The 16,520-nt window shown below is 28.7% G+C and overlaps 1 protein-coding gene across 1 annotated transcript; it reads left to right on the forward strand.

Annotated features, from left to right (window-relative positions):
• Positions 1-697: 697 nt before the first annotated feature.
• On the forward strand, positions 698-12,624 carry LOC123884989 (gibberellin 2-beta-dioxygenase 2-like). Its single transcript, XM_045934226.1, has 3 exons — positions 698-1,269; positions 9,623-9,974; positions 12,157-12,624. The coding sequence occupies exons 1-3, from the start codon at positions 911-913 to the stop codon at positions 12,412-12,414; spliced, it is 969 nt and encodes a 322-aa protein (XP_045790182.1). The 5' UTR covers positions 698-910; the 3' UTR covers positions 12,415-12,624.
• The last annotated feature ends 3,896 nt before the right edge of the window (positions 12,625-16,520 follow it).

Below are 16,520 nucleotides of genomic sequence, written 5' to 3' on the forward strand. Positions count from 1 at the left end.
GTCCTGGTAAAGAAAAAATTAACATAATATTGTAATACTAACAATTAACATTGCTTAACAAAAAAATTACCTATTGTGCCCCATAAGCAAAAAGTTCAATGAAGAAAATTAATCATTGCTAGCAGTGATGGATTCATTGTACTTAACCCCAAAAAAAAGTCCAAATCATTAATTTGCAATTTTTTTATCAAGTAGTCTAATTGTTAAAAATTTATTTTTTAAAGTGAATAAATGAGGAATCTCAAATTCAAAGTGACTAAAATTTATCTCTTAAAATGCATAAGTAAATATATGAAGTTGGAACTCCAATATTAATTATCGAACTATGTTCACAAAGACGGTATAATATAATTGCGGAAAACATGCATCAAAGTTTTCAATTATCATCATCATATTTTATAACTCCTTTGGGTATTAATTATAAGCAAATTTCAATTTTTTAAATTCATTGAATAATTAATGTATCTGATTTATATTATAGACTAGATGCATTAGTTAACGAATTTAAAAATGAAAAATTGCTTATAATTAAGATATATAGAGGAAAAAATATTTAAATTTCACTTTCTTTTCTTCATGGTACAACACTCTCTCTCTAGTCTCTTGTTTTGTTTATGCATAAATATCCCATTATTTTGGTTACAATTTCCTACCTTACTTCCAATCATCATCTTTGCATATCTCAAACCAATTTTTTCTCTTCCTTCTTATAACATATATCTCAAACCAATTTTTTTCCTCTTCCTTGTTATCCCCTCTTCTCTATTTTTTTTTTTAATATCTCTTATAAAATATAAACCATAAAACCATTATTTACCAACACAATAACCTATATCTCAAACCAATTTTTTCTCTTCCTTCTTCCACCAATTTGTATTCCCTTTCACCCTCTTTATTTTCAAAAATTAATATGGTGGTGGCTTCCCCAAATTCGATCATAGGAGAAAAGATTATACCTATTGACCTACCAATGATAGACCTATCATCCGAAAAATCAATAGTTATGAAACTCATTGTGAAAGCTTGTGAAGAATATGGTTTTTTCAATGTGATTAACCATGGTATCCCTCATGACATCATAACAAAAATGGAAGAAGTAGGTTTTGATTTCTTTGCAAAACCAATGGAACAAAAGAAATTAGTTGCATTTGATAAACCTTTTGGTTATGGTTGCAAGAATATAGGCTTCAATGGAGACATGGGTGAGGTTGAGTACCTTCTTCTCAATGCCAATGTTCCTTCTATTCCTAATGATACATCATATTTCAGGTTTGTCTATGTTAATTTTTTTTTCTTCTTATAATATGTCATTGTCCAAATCTTTTGCATTTATTGCATGTTTGGTTTAGTATACACTCCGGTGGTAGGTGTAAGTGCTTATTTAAATTTTGTGGTGAGATTGCTTTAGATAAAAAAATTATTATTTTTGTGTAACTTCAACAAAATTATTTAGTCACCAAAGTTTCCGTAATTATAATTCAATTAGTAGGGATATTGCATTTTATATGCAGGGCTGAGGTTCGAACCTTGAATCTCTCACGGTGAATTTTTAGTCATTAGACTGTTTGTAAAGAGAAAAAATTATTCAGTCAAAAGGAGAAAACAAAAGTATATTGCATTATTGCCACGAACCCCACGATAATTTTGCAAAACTCATAGATGATCAAAACATTATGCTTTATATTGTCAAATTTATGGTCCCCTTATTTTGTTGGAGTCATTGGAAATATTTGTACATTTATTATTATTAAAAGAAATTCCCAAATGGTTTATGTCAAAAAAAGAAATTCCTAAGAGCATCTTCAATGGTGATACCACTTTGAGTATTATACATTACTAACAAGTGGTCCATTTTTTGAGTATCATTCATTAATGACAAACTGTAATGTTTTGACATATATGGAAGCTTAAATTGGATTTATATACCAAAATTAAAAATAATGATAACATTAAATTGATGATATTGATACGGTACCTTATTTAAGGTATCAGTATCATCAACTTTGATACCTATGTGCCACGTCATGGAACTCCAATTATAAAAAAATTAAGGTATCGTATCATTAATCTATGAAACTCTCTTAGATATCCTTATTGGAGATGCTCTAAGTGGATCAATTTTCACGATTATCCACGAATATTTTTTAAAATGCAATGCAACAAATAAATGTGATAGGTAACATTTTCATTTTAGAAAATTGTTACTTTTGTTTACACAATTTTAGAAAATTATTATTAAAAATCAATAAAAAAATACAAAAAATAAAAAATCTAAATACACCAATAAAAAATTACGACAATGTCCATTTATAGTTTTAAGTATATCAACAAAATTTTTATTATTAAGTATATCAATAAAATTCTTATTATATATATCTTAAATTTTTATTTTTTTTTAAGATTATATCATAAAATCTATATTACCTTGATATATGGATTTTTATTTTATTTGGACCACGCTAGTAAGTAGTTCTTGGCATCTTAAAATGGGAGGGCTAAATCAGCAATGAATCATAACGTCTTTTGCTTGATACTACGTACCTCCTCATATGAGTTGTATCTGACCAACAAAGAACAGAGAGAGAAGGATAAAGATTGTCTCACATGTCATAGGGGGCCATTAGGGGTGTAAGGAAAGTAAAAGCCATATATAAATGATCGATATGTTGCTAGTAATGTGATGGAATTGAAAGAGAAATATCAATAGAGAAAATGATGTAAAAAGGAAACTTAAAAAAGGATAAGTGGAAGAAAAAAAGATTGAGAATGTATAATGTCGATAAAATTAATTATTTATTTGTAGAAAAATAAATAAATTTAATTAGTTGATTTTCACCATTATCCGTCCACTAAATCGCTTAATCTGGTTCAGGGGTCAGTTCTGACATCAAGTTGTTTCAGCCCCCTCTCGATCACAGTTGTAGGGATCGAACCGTGGTCCTCCCTACCAAATCCAACATCAATCACTACTGAATCAACTAACGATTGATAAATAAATTTGATTATGTCTAAATATGAGTTGAATAAAAATATAAAGTTATTTATATTTGATACATTAAATTTTGTTTAATATTCAAAATAAATGGTTTCCTCCAAAATAGAATAATAAATACACAACCAACAATGAATTGATATGAGTGGTAAGGTTTTTAACCTCATTAAGTAGATGGTCAGAATTTCAATTATTGAGTTCTGCTCACTTTATATATATATATATATATATATATATATATATATATATATATATATATATATATTCTTTTACAGAAATAAATTATTGTTAACCACAGTAAATTTTTTAAAAAAAATATAGATGGTCTTTTACTCTATATAGAGAGAAGTATTATAGAAAAATAAAAAGCAAAGTGTAAATTATTTTGGATCATGAGGTATGGTTGTTCCATCTATGAATAGTAGAACTGTCCCAACTATTCTTTATAGAACAACATGTTGTTTTGTGGTCCTTAGACATGCATTTGAGACACACACAATTTATGCTTCACACACTCAATTCGAAACACTAGATGCAAAATATTAATGTGGTTGAGGGGTCAAATTAGGCATATAATAACCTTGTTTTTAGTATAATAGCTACTCGTGTATAGGTGAAAAAGGGGAATGAATAATTGGGACATTATTTCATGCATGCCAATATTTTTCTTTAATGCCATTGTCACTTTTTTAAGTATATATATGAACATAATTTTTTTATTTAGTAGTAAAAAAACACAATTTTTTATTAATAATTACAATTTTTATAATACACAAAAAAAAAATACCAATTTTATAGTGATAGTGACTGTATTTTTTTTTTTTTTTGAGAGGGACTGTACCAAATATCAATAGAGTTATTTAATTAGGCAATACAAATATTAATTTTTTTAAACTCAATATCCGACTTAAACACCGACTAGTTTTTGGTCCAATCTCACTATCCACTAATGAGAGTCTCAACTAAAATCTAAACACAGACTAATTTGTGTTTTTTTAATTCAACTTGGTAAACTCTCAATTTCAAAAAAGTATGGCTTCATTTATAGAGAGAAAGATGCAAATAAAATTATTATTTAATTTCAAAAAATAAAAATATTTTTTTACCATCTATTTTTTGTGTATGTTTCTCTTCAAGCAGCAACTCAAACTTCGCACCCTCCTCCTCCGAATGTTTAGATTATATTTATACAAGATATATCATCTTACGTGTAAATTTCACATGAAAATAAAATATGACATCTTGCTATTCAAGTACACCTTAGTTAACTTATTCATGTATTATAGTCTTTTCAGGGACATCTAATAAATTATTCATCGATTTCTCTCTCTTTGAATTACGAGAGAAAATGTTTTTTTTTTTTTTATCAAATAGTTTAATGATTAAAATTTTATCTTAAGATAAATAAGTAAAACGGAAACTCCAACTCATTAATAAACAATAAAAGCAAAGAAATATTAGAAGAAAAAATTGGTACACGTGAGGTTTTGAATCCATCTCACACCACATGGGACTATGCAAAAGGAGTAGGTACTCTTAGGAGAGGTGGGATTCTCATATATGTCAGTCTATCTTTTTTCTTCTTTCGCAAAGTTTAATTAATTAATTTATGGCATAAGTTTATTATTAGCAATCAAAATGTTGAAATTAAATATGGTGTTATTTATGTCTATATTTATTTATTGGGTTATGTTAACTTGTGCCCTAAGGGCACATGTTAAGCTACCTAAAAATAGAAATAGAGCATTTAATGGTAGAAAACATTTAATGTTTAGAAAATTGAATACACCACAAATTCAATAAATGTTTTCCACATTTATCTTCTTAACATGTGCCCTTAAGGGCACAAGTTAACATTCTCCTTATTTATTTTAAGCTGAATCAAAAACATCCTGACATGAGGAATTAATTAAACATCCTAACGAAGTTGAAATTTCTAATCGCACTCTCATCCTTTGCCCATAACCCATAATATAAATAAATAAATAAATAAATAAATAAATAAAAGAAAAAAATATGTACAAGATGAGACTAAATCTTATTTCGAAGAAAATGTGAAGCAAACCACATTAAACGATAATAGATAAATTCTAAAATATCCATCAAAAACTTATCTATCATACACTGAGATACAATCACCCACCACATGAAAGATTTATTGTTTCCCAATCTTTCATAGCTTATTTATGTGTATTTATAAAATGTATATAAGTTTCTTTAAAAGGAAAAATGTATAGCAATTTTATCTATACCTACTTTTCATAATGCCAACAATATACTTGATTATTTTTTTTAAGCAACAAAACTTTTTTATTGACAAACTCAGACATGTCTTTTTTTTTTTAGCAACAAAATTTTTTTATTAACAAACTTATCATAACATACGACATGTTTTTTTGTTTTTTATTACATAAATTTAAATAATAAATACACATAGACGCAGATCGTTATGGCTGCTAGTAAAATATAAAAGTAAAAATAAAGATAAGTATTGTATATGGTGTCTCACAATATTTGTATTTTGATGATAAAATGACATGTGTGCAATTTAAATATTAGCATTTATATTCATGTCATCTTGTCGTATGGTAGGTATTATTATTTTTGGTACAATATGAAAAATGGGGCAGTAATTGTTATGATTAATTTGAGAAATGATCTTGTTAGCGTGTATTTTACAAGTACATATTAAAAAAAATTAAATTTTTTATTTAAAAAGTTAAATTTACATTATTTAAAATTAATATTTTTATATTAAATTAATTTTTTTATCATACAGTTTTTTTTGACAGATTCTTTATCATACATGTTGGCATTTGTCTTTAGGAAAAAGAAGAAATCAAATAGAAAGGTCATAAGAAAAAAAATTACTCCTATCTCCATTATTTTCTATAAACAATACTACCTCTTGTTTTTTTATATGAAAGAAATTATTTTTTAAAATTTATTAAATAATTGATATATTTGTTAAGATCTTTTTATTTAAAAAAAATAGAAAAGTAACTTTTATATTAAATTTGTCAATAATGTATATTATCTTTTTAAAATTACTTTTTAATTATTAAGGGTGAAATAGTGATCTTTTATTTTTATTTTTTTGACTAAGTGATCTTTTATGAGATTTTTTAAAAGTTTAAGGTATATTAATTAAATATTTACAAAAATGCCATTAATTAAATGAATGGTGATCTTTTCTCTTCATTTAATTAAGGGTATTTTTGGGTGTTAACCCTTTAACTTTTAAAAGAAGGGTGTCCGTAACTCAAAAATCGACCGTGAAATAAATAAAATTTAATCAATAATTATTTTTATCAAAAATTAAATTCAAATTTTTATTCTTTAACTCATTTTTACTTACATTTAGGACGAAAGAAATATATTATAGATAAAACATACCTTAATTTCATGAATCTTAAAATGATAGGTTTTGTTAACATGTACATATTATAGGGCACATATTAAGATATGTTAATATAGAATTTCAACATTTAATGATACAAAAAATTTAATACTTGAAAAGTTAAAATGCACAAATTTTAAAGCATAATTTCTATTTTTAATTTCTTAATATGTGTCATATACGCACATGTTAACATTCTCCTAAACTGAATTTGTGTCATATAAGAGTACGTTTGGTGCACAGGATAAAGAGACTGGATATGATAAAAATATTCTATCCTACTCAAATTTCTTGTTTGGTACACCAATTGAAAAGGATAAAATAAACATATTACTTATCCTATCATGTTGAGCCTTTGTAATTTTAATCCTTATTTTAAGTTGGGTTAGCAACGTAATAGTATAAGCAAATCATATAACTCACGTCAGCAGCCTCTTCAAATCCCGTTGAATGCATTTTATGAAGTTTTTATTCGTTTTTTTCCACCAGATCCATACGTGTTGCTTTGCTACATGCTAGATTGGGCAAGGGCAACCCATATTAATCTTCATCTGATCTGATTTTTTATTATATTTGATATTTTATTATTATTTTATACAAATAGATATTATTTACTCCTATTGAATATTTGATGTTTAAGTAAAAAAACTTATTCAGCTTATTCAGCCCATTTTGTATACCAATTAAAATATTAAATCATTTTATTTTATAAAAAATGTGTATACTAATTTTATTTTTCTTAATGTTAATTAAAAATATAAAATTATTTGTTTTATAAAAAATGTATTTGCTTTCCAAAAATATTTTTTTCATTTAAATATAACATGTATGTATTTTATCATGTCAATATCAAGTGTGGACCAAATATCGGATATGATAAAATAATGATATCTTCCTTCTTATCATATGTGTTTATCCAGTCACTATCTTATCATATCTTTATCCAGCTTCTTATTATATCTTTCGCATCAAACGGACCCTAAACAACAGTAAATAAAGTTGGGTTTGAGATTGACATTATGTGTTATCAAATCAAAAACTTTGTACACTGTAAAAGCTGAAGTCATCTTGCATAATTAAATTCCCAAAATGTTATAAAAAGGTCGTTATGAATAATTTTGTTACCAAAATAACCAAAACCAGAATTGAAATTGAAAGCAGAGTGTGGCAGTGAATTGTCTGGTCAAGCAGAGTGAGTGAGATTGATTGGAGGCAGTGCTGGGTTAAAACCCATCCTGCTGCCACCTTTGTCACCTTACTTTCACTCAATGTTAGGTAGCTGTGGGAATTGGAATCCACTAAAGTTGCTAGGGCAAACTAATTCAAACAAATTTAAATAATGCAAAATGGCAAAATGCTAACCAATAATACCCTCTCCGATCATTTTTATAAATAATAATTTACTTTTTAAATTTATATTTCATCTGTCCCAAAATAAATAACATATTTTTTATTTTTTCTATTATTCATATGATTTTCTCTGACCGTACATTTCTACTAATATGTGTATACAAATATTAACATATGAGATATTGTTTGATTTGTTTCAATCAGTATTTTCAAAATATGTAATTTTTTTTTACAAACAAAATATATAATTTTTAATAATAAATAATTTAGGATATTAATGATTAAATATGTGCATTAAAAAAACATGAAGGTGGTCAACTAGGTCATTAATTTTGGAAATGAGGAAGTAATATATTAGTATATATAAGTTAATTACACATAAATAAAAGGTAAACGGACAATAAGTTGCACCGCTAAATCTTTAAATACATCATTTACTTAATAAACTAAAACAATTAACTATTTTCATTTATTTATTTATAATTGGGTTTTTCTATCATGTGCAACTTTGCACATGTGCAACTTTGCACATATTAAGAAATTTAAAATAGTAAGTTTATATTGGAACTTGTGCATTTCATATTAAATGTTTGATTTTTTAATAAATAATTATTGTTTTTCATTAAATAATTACTATATTTTATTACTTTAACTTGTGCGACACATCTTAGACAAACCCTTTATAATTAAGCACATATTACATGCATCATGGCCAACTCACTGTCCAAGGTTTCTTTTGAAGTTGTTCCAATAGATTACAATGCTTACAAATCATAGTTGATAATCATATAACATGTTTCTTTATACGGGGAAAAGATAAAATAACAATATTAATTAAATTCTTTTATCTCAGTAAAGAGTATTAACAATATTAATTATAATAATTTTGTGTATCTACTCTAGCTTATATTCCCAATATAAGAACTCTTAATTAAATTCTTTTATCTTAGTAAAGAGTATTAACAATATTAATTAACATTTCTTAGGTTCAATGAAAAAATGATATATTTAGTCTAGATCAAATACATCTATTTTTCAATAAATCTAAAAAGTATTTTGTTTTTTATATTTATGATGAAATGGAGTATTTCCTCTAAATCAATGAAGATGAAGTCATCTTTATTATATATGATAAATTTGATTTGATGACTCATAAAATTTGAGTTGTCCCATTTTATTCAACTTTGGAGATATCTTATTGAATGAGTTATTAAACTCGTGTAGAGTTGAGTGGTAATGAACCTTCATCCTATATTTAAAGTTCTTTCAATTAATATTAATAAACTTCAATGTATTACTTATAGTCGAAAATAGATTCTCTCAATTTTTTTTCTCATGGTCTTCAATTCTTTCGATCTCTACCTTTCTATAACTTACGTCCATAGAGTCAAGATACTTTGTAATAATAATAAATTTTTATGTCATACAAAAATGAGACATTGAACGGTCATCCATTTCAACCTTGCTAAGACTACTACTTACATGACCATTATGAAACATTAGCGGTCACCCATCTAGACCTGTCTAGTTTAGGAACCCGGATTCTCTCCCGTGGAATATAATTCCCTCCTGTGTACTTCTAGTGATATTCCGACCTTTAAATTTTATTTTTATTATTAAATTTTTCTTATTTCCATTTTTGTGTGGCTTGGATTTCACTGGATTGGATCTCGTCTCCTGGATTAGGGTTACCATCGATGGCCGCCGATGTGGTGGTGGCGGACAGCACACGATTCAAATTTATAAACTCTAATGGATTCCTCCTTAGGAATATTACCTTTACTTTTGCTTTGATAAGAACAAACAAGCATGTAACCATTATATCCAACACACTTTTTTAGCTTCTGATTATGCTACTGTATGATGATTGTACATGACAGCTCTATTGTAAGTACTTATACAGAAGCTGTGAAGAGGCTTGCATGTGAGATATTGGAGCTAATGGCAGAAGGATTGGGGGTCCCTAATAAATCCATTTTCAGCACATTCATCACTCAACTTGATAATGATTCACTCCTTAGGTTCAATCACTACCCTCCTAAAGACTGCAAAGATAGAGACAACTCAAATTCCTACAACGTTGGCTTTGGAGAACATTCTGACCCTCAGATTCTTACTATCCTTAGATCCAACGATGTTGCTGGACTTCAAATTTCACTTCAACATGGTGTGTGGAACCCAGTTACTCCTGATCCCTTTGCTTTCTGTGTTAATGTTGGTGATCTCCTTGAGGTATATACATGTTCTTATCCGAATCGGATTACATGCTGTCGCCAAAATCTCGCATTTATGAAGTCAAGATTAGTCAATGCATTTCACAAACCCTAAAACTTGATCTTGAAATTAAATTTAAACTATTCAATCACAATTGAATGGTCATCGACATGTTGACTGGGAATACGTGATTTTGACGACAGCAGGGAATCTGAATTCGTTCTTCTCCAAATCCAATTTCACGCCGTCGTCAAAATCTCACATTGATGCAATCAAGCTTAGTCAATGCATATGACAAACCCTAAAATCTCATTCTTAAAATTAAATTTAGGCTATTCAATCTCAATTTAATGGTCATTGACATGTTGACTGTGTGAATACGTGATTTTGACGACAATTTCTCTGAATTCGTTCTTATCCTATTGAGTATTAATCAATATACCGGTATATCGCTGATCATGTACAATTTTGATCATGTGTACAATTTTGATAGGTTCATAAATATGTACCGGCATATCGCTGATCATGTGTACAATTTTGATAGGTTCATAAATAGTTTTTATTAATTTTTTATATTAAGCACTATTTATGAACCTATTAGAATTATTCACCTCAGAGGTGTAACCGTACATATTTAAATAAAATATGTTCTTGTTCACCGTATTTTTTTTCTACCCCACTAGTGGTTACAATTTTGCTATGCTGAATATAGATTCTGGGTAGGGGGGACTGGGGGGCTACATATATATAAACATAAAAATAGAGTGATGAAATGTACTATAGTTATGTTTTGCTTTGTGACATTACATATATGACACAATTATTATATGTATAGACATTTAAGAGGGTACATTACTGAGGTGTAATGGATTGGCATATATATCTTACTCATACTTCCCATGATTTTTACTATTGTTAAAAATAGATAGACAAATAACATGTTAGGGTAGGGGTAAATGGGAATATAATGCAGCTTGATCTTGCTCTTTTTTTTTTTGAACAAAGCTTGATCTTGCTCTTGGTTGAGGGTTCATAAATTATTGTATTTTGGATAAAATTGTATCTAAAATATTTACTTTTTTTAGGTTTAGTTTTGACATAAAATTTGTTCAATTTTTAGTTGGTGTTTTGCTTTTGTAGAAACTAAATGTTGGGAGTAAAAACACTTCTCTTTTTAAAAAAAAGGGCACTAATTTTTTTATAAATATAATAAACTAAAATCGAATGAAATTTAAAGTTAAAGTTATATTTAAAACATATATTTTCATTGGAAGGGTATCATACTTGGTTGAACATGTTAGGGTATCAGCATGAAGGGCACACTCAAGGGGCTTTTCCCAATTATAACATATGTGAAATTTATAGGTCTAAGGTAAAATTTAAATTAAAGTCGTTGGAAATTTCAAAAACTTTTTTTAGAGTCGTGGAAATTTAAAAAACTAAAACAACAAAATTGGAGGCCTTTTAAGTTTAATTAATTTTCGCTTTAATTTTGTTTACAAAACAAATTAAAAATTAGTTAGTAAAATTAGTGAGTGAAATGTAACCAAAAAATAAAATAAAATTAGTGAGTGAAATTCATAATGTAAGACCAAAATAAAAATTAAGCTTAAAACAATTTGTGTTTGTCTGAAGTAGTTTTTTTTTTTTTAACGGTAAATATTAATAATTAATATTGTTAGTTTTGGTGGTGGTGAAAATTGAATCACTAACCTTCTAATTAAGTTGATTGTGTTTATTTTTTTAAAAAAAAATACCAGAAAAAAATTACTTTACTCTCACATTAATTCACCCTAGCCTCTAAGATCTTTCTGAGGTTCATAAATACTTTTGTGATGATGTACGTTCTTACTTTGTACTATCAACATTTTGCATTTAAAGTAGAAATATCTATTATACTCTTATTTTCATTTTGTTACTGTTGCTCATCAAAATATGATAGACATAATAACATGTAATAGAGAACAACCAACATGTCATGTATGTACTATTTTTATCAAAAAAAAATGTATGTACTATATACTATACATTTTATAACAAAGAAAATTTAATGAAATACAAATTAATTAATTAGAAACACTTAAAGGCTTGGTGACAAGTTACCCTTTAAAATTGTGTAAAATATATGGTTTAAAAATGGAAATGATTTTTATTTTTTTTGTTATTAATATATATTCTAAATGTTGTACATGTAATAAAGGTTATGACAAATGGAAGATTTATGAGTGTTCGACATAGGGCTGTGACCAACTCATACAAGTCTAGAATGTCGGTGGCATATTTTGGGGCTCCACCACTTGATGCATGCATTGTTGCTCCTTCAGTTATGGTTACACCAAACAGGCCCTCCCTTCTCTACAAACCCTTCACTTGGGCAGAATACAAGAAAGTCACTTACTCTCTAAGGCTTGGAGACAATCGCATTGACATTTTCAAGAATTGCACACAAATAGAGTAATGGTGCATGAGGATTCTAAAGTTTGTTTGGTACTATTAATACAAGAGTGAGAGTGTAAAGCCATTTTTAATTGAGAAATGTTATTTATTCACTTTTATGGTTTTTTTATGGTGTCCTTACTAGGTGGTATACACTTTTGCTAAAATGTGCCAACAAATTTTGTATGTGTGGATTGGATTTGTGAAAGTTTATAACTTTGCATGGAGAGGCAAAAATATATTGGGTTATTAATTAATCAATTAATTGTTCATGGTGTAAAAAAAATTTTCGTTTTGTTTTTACCATCAGTATCTGATTCACTGGATTGCTTAATATAGTTCGGAGTCAATTTTGATATCAAGTGTTTTCATCCTCCTATTTCTTTTGTTTTGTTGACTATATAAGGGGAGTTTGGTTATAATGTTTTAGATAACAAAAAAAATACTCTATTATATCATATCATGTGTGAGAATGTTCTTTCTTGCAATTATTATTGATGATTATTGTTTAAAAACATTCTTCAATCACATGGTCACTTGAGTCGGTTATAAATTATAATTCTCTAATACTAATTATTTTATTTAAAATTAAATATAACTATTTAATTGATCAAAATTAAATAAAACTTTCAATATTGATATGTGTGATGATGTGTGTCATTACGTGGAAATAAAAACCAATTACAAGTGTTTTAGAAGATTTTTGACCCTTATCATGGAGAAATAATGCACTAGTTTGAGAATACATGCAAAGGGAGAAAGCGGTTGAAGTTTGGTAAACAAATTGTGGATTTTCTGTTTTCACGCCTAAGGCGAAATTCGGCAGCACGGGGCGGAAATTTGTATCAAAATCAGTCCAACTTTCTGTTTTCACGTTTGGGGCGGAAATGCAGCAATTTTCGTCAAAAATACATGCATTACTGACGGCCATGGACTCAGCAAAATACTCGCCGGTAATGGTTACTGGCGGCCCAGGACCGTCAATAACGTTACTGACGGCCTGGAGCCGCCAATAAAGGACAACAGTCTCATCAAAAAGGCAATGCATTTGTGACGGCCTGCAGCCGCCAATAAGGTTTAATTAATTTTAAAAAAATAATTTAATAATTTAATTATTTAAAAATCAATATTAATAATATTGATTTTTAAATAATTAAATTATTAAATTATTTTTTAAAAATTCTAGTTTTAATAATTTAATTTTTTTTAAAAAATAATTAAATTAAATTAATATTATTGATTTTTAATAATTTAATTATTTAAAAATCAATATTAATAATATTGATTTTTAAATAATTAAATTATTAAATTATTTTTTAAAAATTCTAGTTTTAATAATTTAATTTTTTTAAAAAAATATACTGCATAATAAATAATTAAAAAATATTAAATATAATTTTATTTTTACAAAAAAATATTAAAATTTAATTAAAAGCATAATATAAATACTTAACATAAGCATAATTAAACATAACAATAATATTGTCATTACAAGCAAGCATAATTAAACATACCATCACAAAAAGAAAACAATTAAACATATTAAATTGTCGTTATGTTATACAAATAATTAAATCAACAACAGATAATTAAAATTACACATCAAGGTCGGTCAGGCGGCTGATCTAGTGGTCGCTTCCCCTTGCCACTGTATTGTTGGAACAAAATTGATTTAAAAATGTTTGCCCCTAAATCTATTAAGGTTTTGATGATAACAAAGTATTAATAAACAATTGGAAGGACTAAAAATTTAATTTAAGTGTGCAGGACTTAGATTCAATTAAGCTCTGATTAAAGATCAGAAGATAAGGACTTCAGAAGTTTGTAAGCGTTCAGAAGATTGTGAGACTCAGAAGTTGTAATCTTCAGACGATGAAGCCTTCAGAACATCTTAAGGTCTAAGCTTCATCAAACTCTGATGATCTTCTTGAAGTTTGTAAAGATTCTCTTTTGCAAGTCAACTCTTCTACCAATGAAGAAAAGGACCTTTCAAGCCTGATCAGAACAGCTAATCTCTTTCTGTCTGTCCTCTTTTGAGAACGTGGGTCATCAGTGGTGTTAGCTGAATAAGGAAAGTCTTCTCTGCAGTAGTCAAAGTACCTGAAACTCTTACTTAGTTTTAGATACAACCAAACTGCATCAAGACAGGCTGCTTGAAGACAAAAGGTTATCTACTTCAACGGTCTTCTTTACAACGACTCTTTTCTAGTCATATATATACTAAAGGAATCAGTTGTAAAAAAAAATCAAGGATTATTAACACGCTCGAACAAACTCTGAATTCCTCATACAAAGCTCTGAACCTCTGAACTGTGTTGTTGCACTTTTAGTTCAAATATTTAGTATTTGTTCTTCTAGGTTCTGATTAAGAGCTGTTGTATACATTCTATTATTCATTTCATTTGTACTTGAGAAGTCTCTTGCTTGTGTGCTTGAGCATTGTGGTGAAGTCTCTTGCTTGTGTGCTTGAGCAGTTCTAATCTTGTGTGATTATAGTGAAATCCCTTGGAAGTGCAAGGGGACTGGACTACTCTCGTTTTGTGAGAGGAACCAATATAAATTGCTTGTGTGATCTCTCTCTCTCTCTTAACTTGTTTTATTGTGTTATTTATCCGCTGCTGTTGAAGTTAAGTTAAGAACTTGAAAAAGTTTTAAACTTGACTAAAACACAATTCAACCCCCCCCCCCCTTCTTGTGTTTTCACACCTTCAATTGGTATCTAGAGCACTGGTCTGTTACTTTCACTTAACAGTGAGACAGTAAAGATCTTGTGAGAACACTATGTCTGGAGGAGACGATAGTAGCACTAGAACAACCGGTGAAGCCGGTGATGCCAGTGGTGCTGGTGGTGGTCCTAGAAATGCTTTTGGTTTTGACTACTTAAGTAATGAATCACATGAACATAGTGGCAATAGGAAAGCCCCTATATTCAATGGTGATGCATCATTATTTGAGTGGTGGAAGGAAAGACTGTATAGCAATATTACTGCTATAGATCATGAGTTGTGGGATTTGGTTGAGCTGGGAGTAACTTTTGAAAACTTAAATGAACATGGAAGATTGTCCATTGAGCATAGAAAGTTACTCACACCAGCTAACTTAAAAACCTACACTAAGCATCATAGAGTAAAGGACATTGTTGTTGGTGCTATTAGACATGAAGATTATGTCAGAATAGAAAACAAGTCTACTACTAAATCTATCTTTGACTCTATGTGTGCTACCTATGATGGTAATGAAAAGGTTCAAGAGGCTAAGGCTAGTCTCTCGATAAGGCAATATGAACTATTCACTATGCAACAAGGTGAAAACATTGAAACTATGTTTACAAGGTTTCAAATCCTTGTATCTGGTCTTAAAGCTCTTAAGAGAAGTTATTCCACCTATGACCATGTTCAGAAGATTCTGAGAAGTCTTCCTATTGCTTGGAGACCTAAGGTCACTGCAATAGAAGAAGCTCAAAATCTCAAGACTCTGAGTCTTGAGGCTCTGATAAGCAATCTCAGAAGCCATGAGATGGTTCTGAATGCTGATTCAGAAGCTAAGAAGAAGTCCAAGTCTGTGGCTTTACAGTCAACTAGGACTCCTTCTAAAGCTCTTAAGACTCAGCTTCTTGACTTTGAAGAGGAATCTTCTGCAGATGGTCAAGAGGAGGAAATGGGTGAAGATGAGTTTGCTTTATTCACCAAGTTTCAGCAATGGAACAGATTTAACAAAAGAAATTTCAGAGGTAACAGCTCCAGAAATTTTGTCAGCAAAAAGGATGATCAGAAGAACTGCTTCAACTGTAAGAAGCCAGGACACTTTATTGCTGACTGTCCAGAAATGTCTGCCAAAGACAAAAACAAAAGATACAGCTCAAAGAAGCAACAATTTAAGAGCAAATTGAAAAAGAGTCTGATGGCTACTTTTGAAGAGCTATCATCTGAGGAAGAAGTTGAGGAAGAAGAAGAGGCAAATCTAGCCCTGATGGCTTCAACTGACTCAGATGCAGACTCAGAGGATGAATCAGAATCAGATTCAGAAGTAACAGATGAGGTATTTTCTGACTGTTCTAAATCTCAACTTATAACTGCACTTAACAAGGTCATTGAGAAACATCTCAGAGTGTTAAGTAAACAAAAAGTT

Source organism: Trifolium pratense, linkage group LG5 (genome assembly GCF_020283565.1).
Source record: "Trifolium pratense cultivar HEN17-A07 linkage group LG5, ARS_RC_1.1, whole genome shotgun sequence".
NCBI classification, from domain to species: domain Eukaryota; kingdom Viridiplantae; phylum Streptophyta; class Magnoliopsida; order Fabales; family Fabaceae; genus Trifolium; species Trifolium pratense.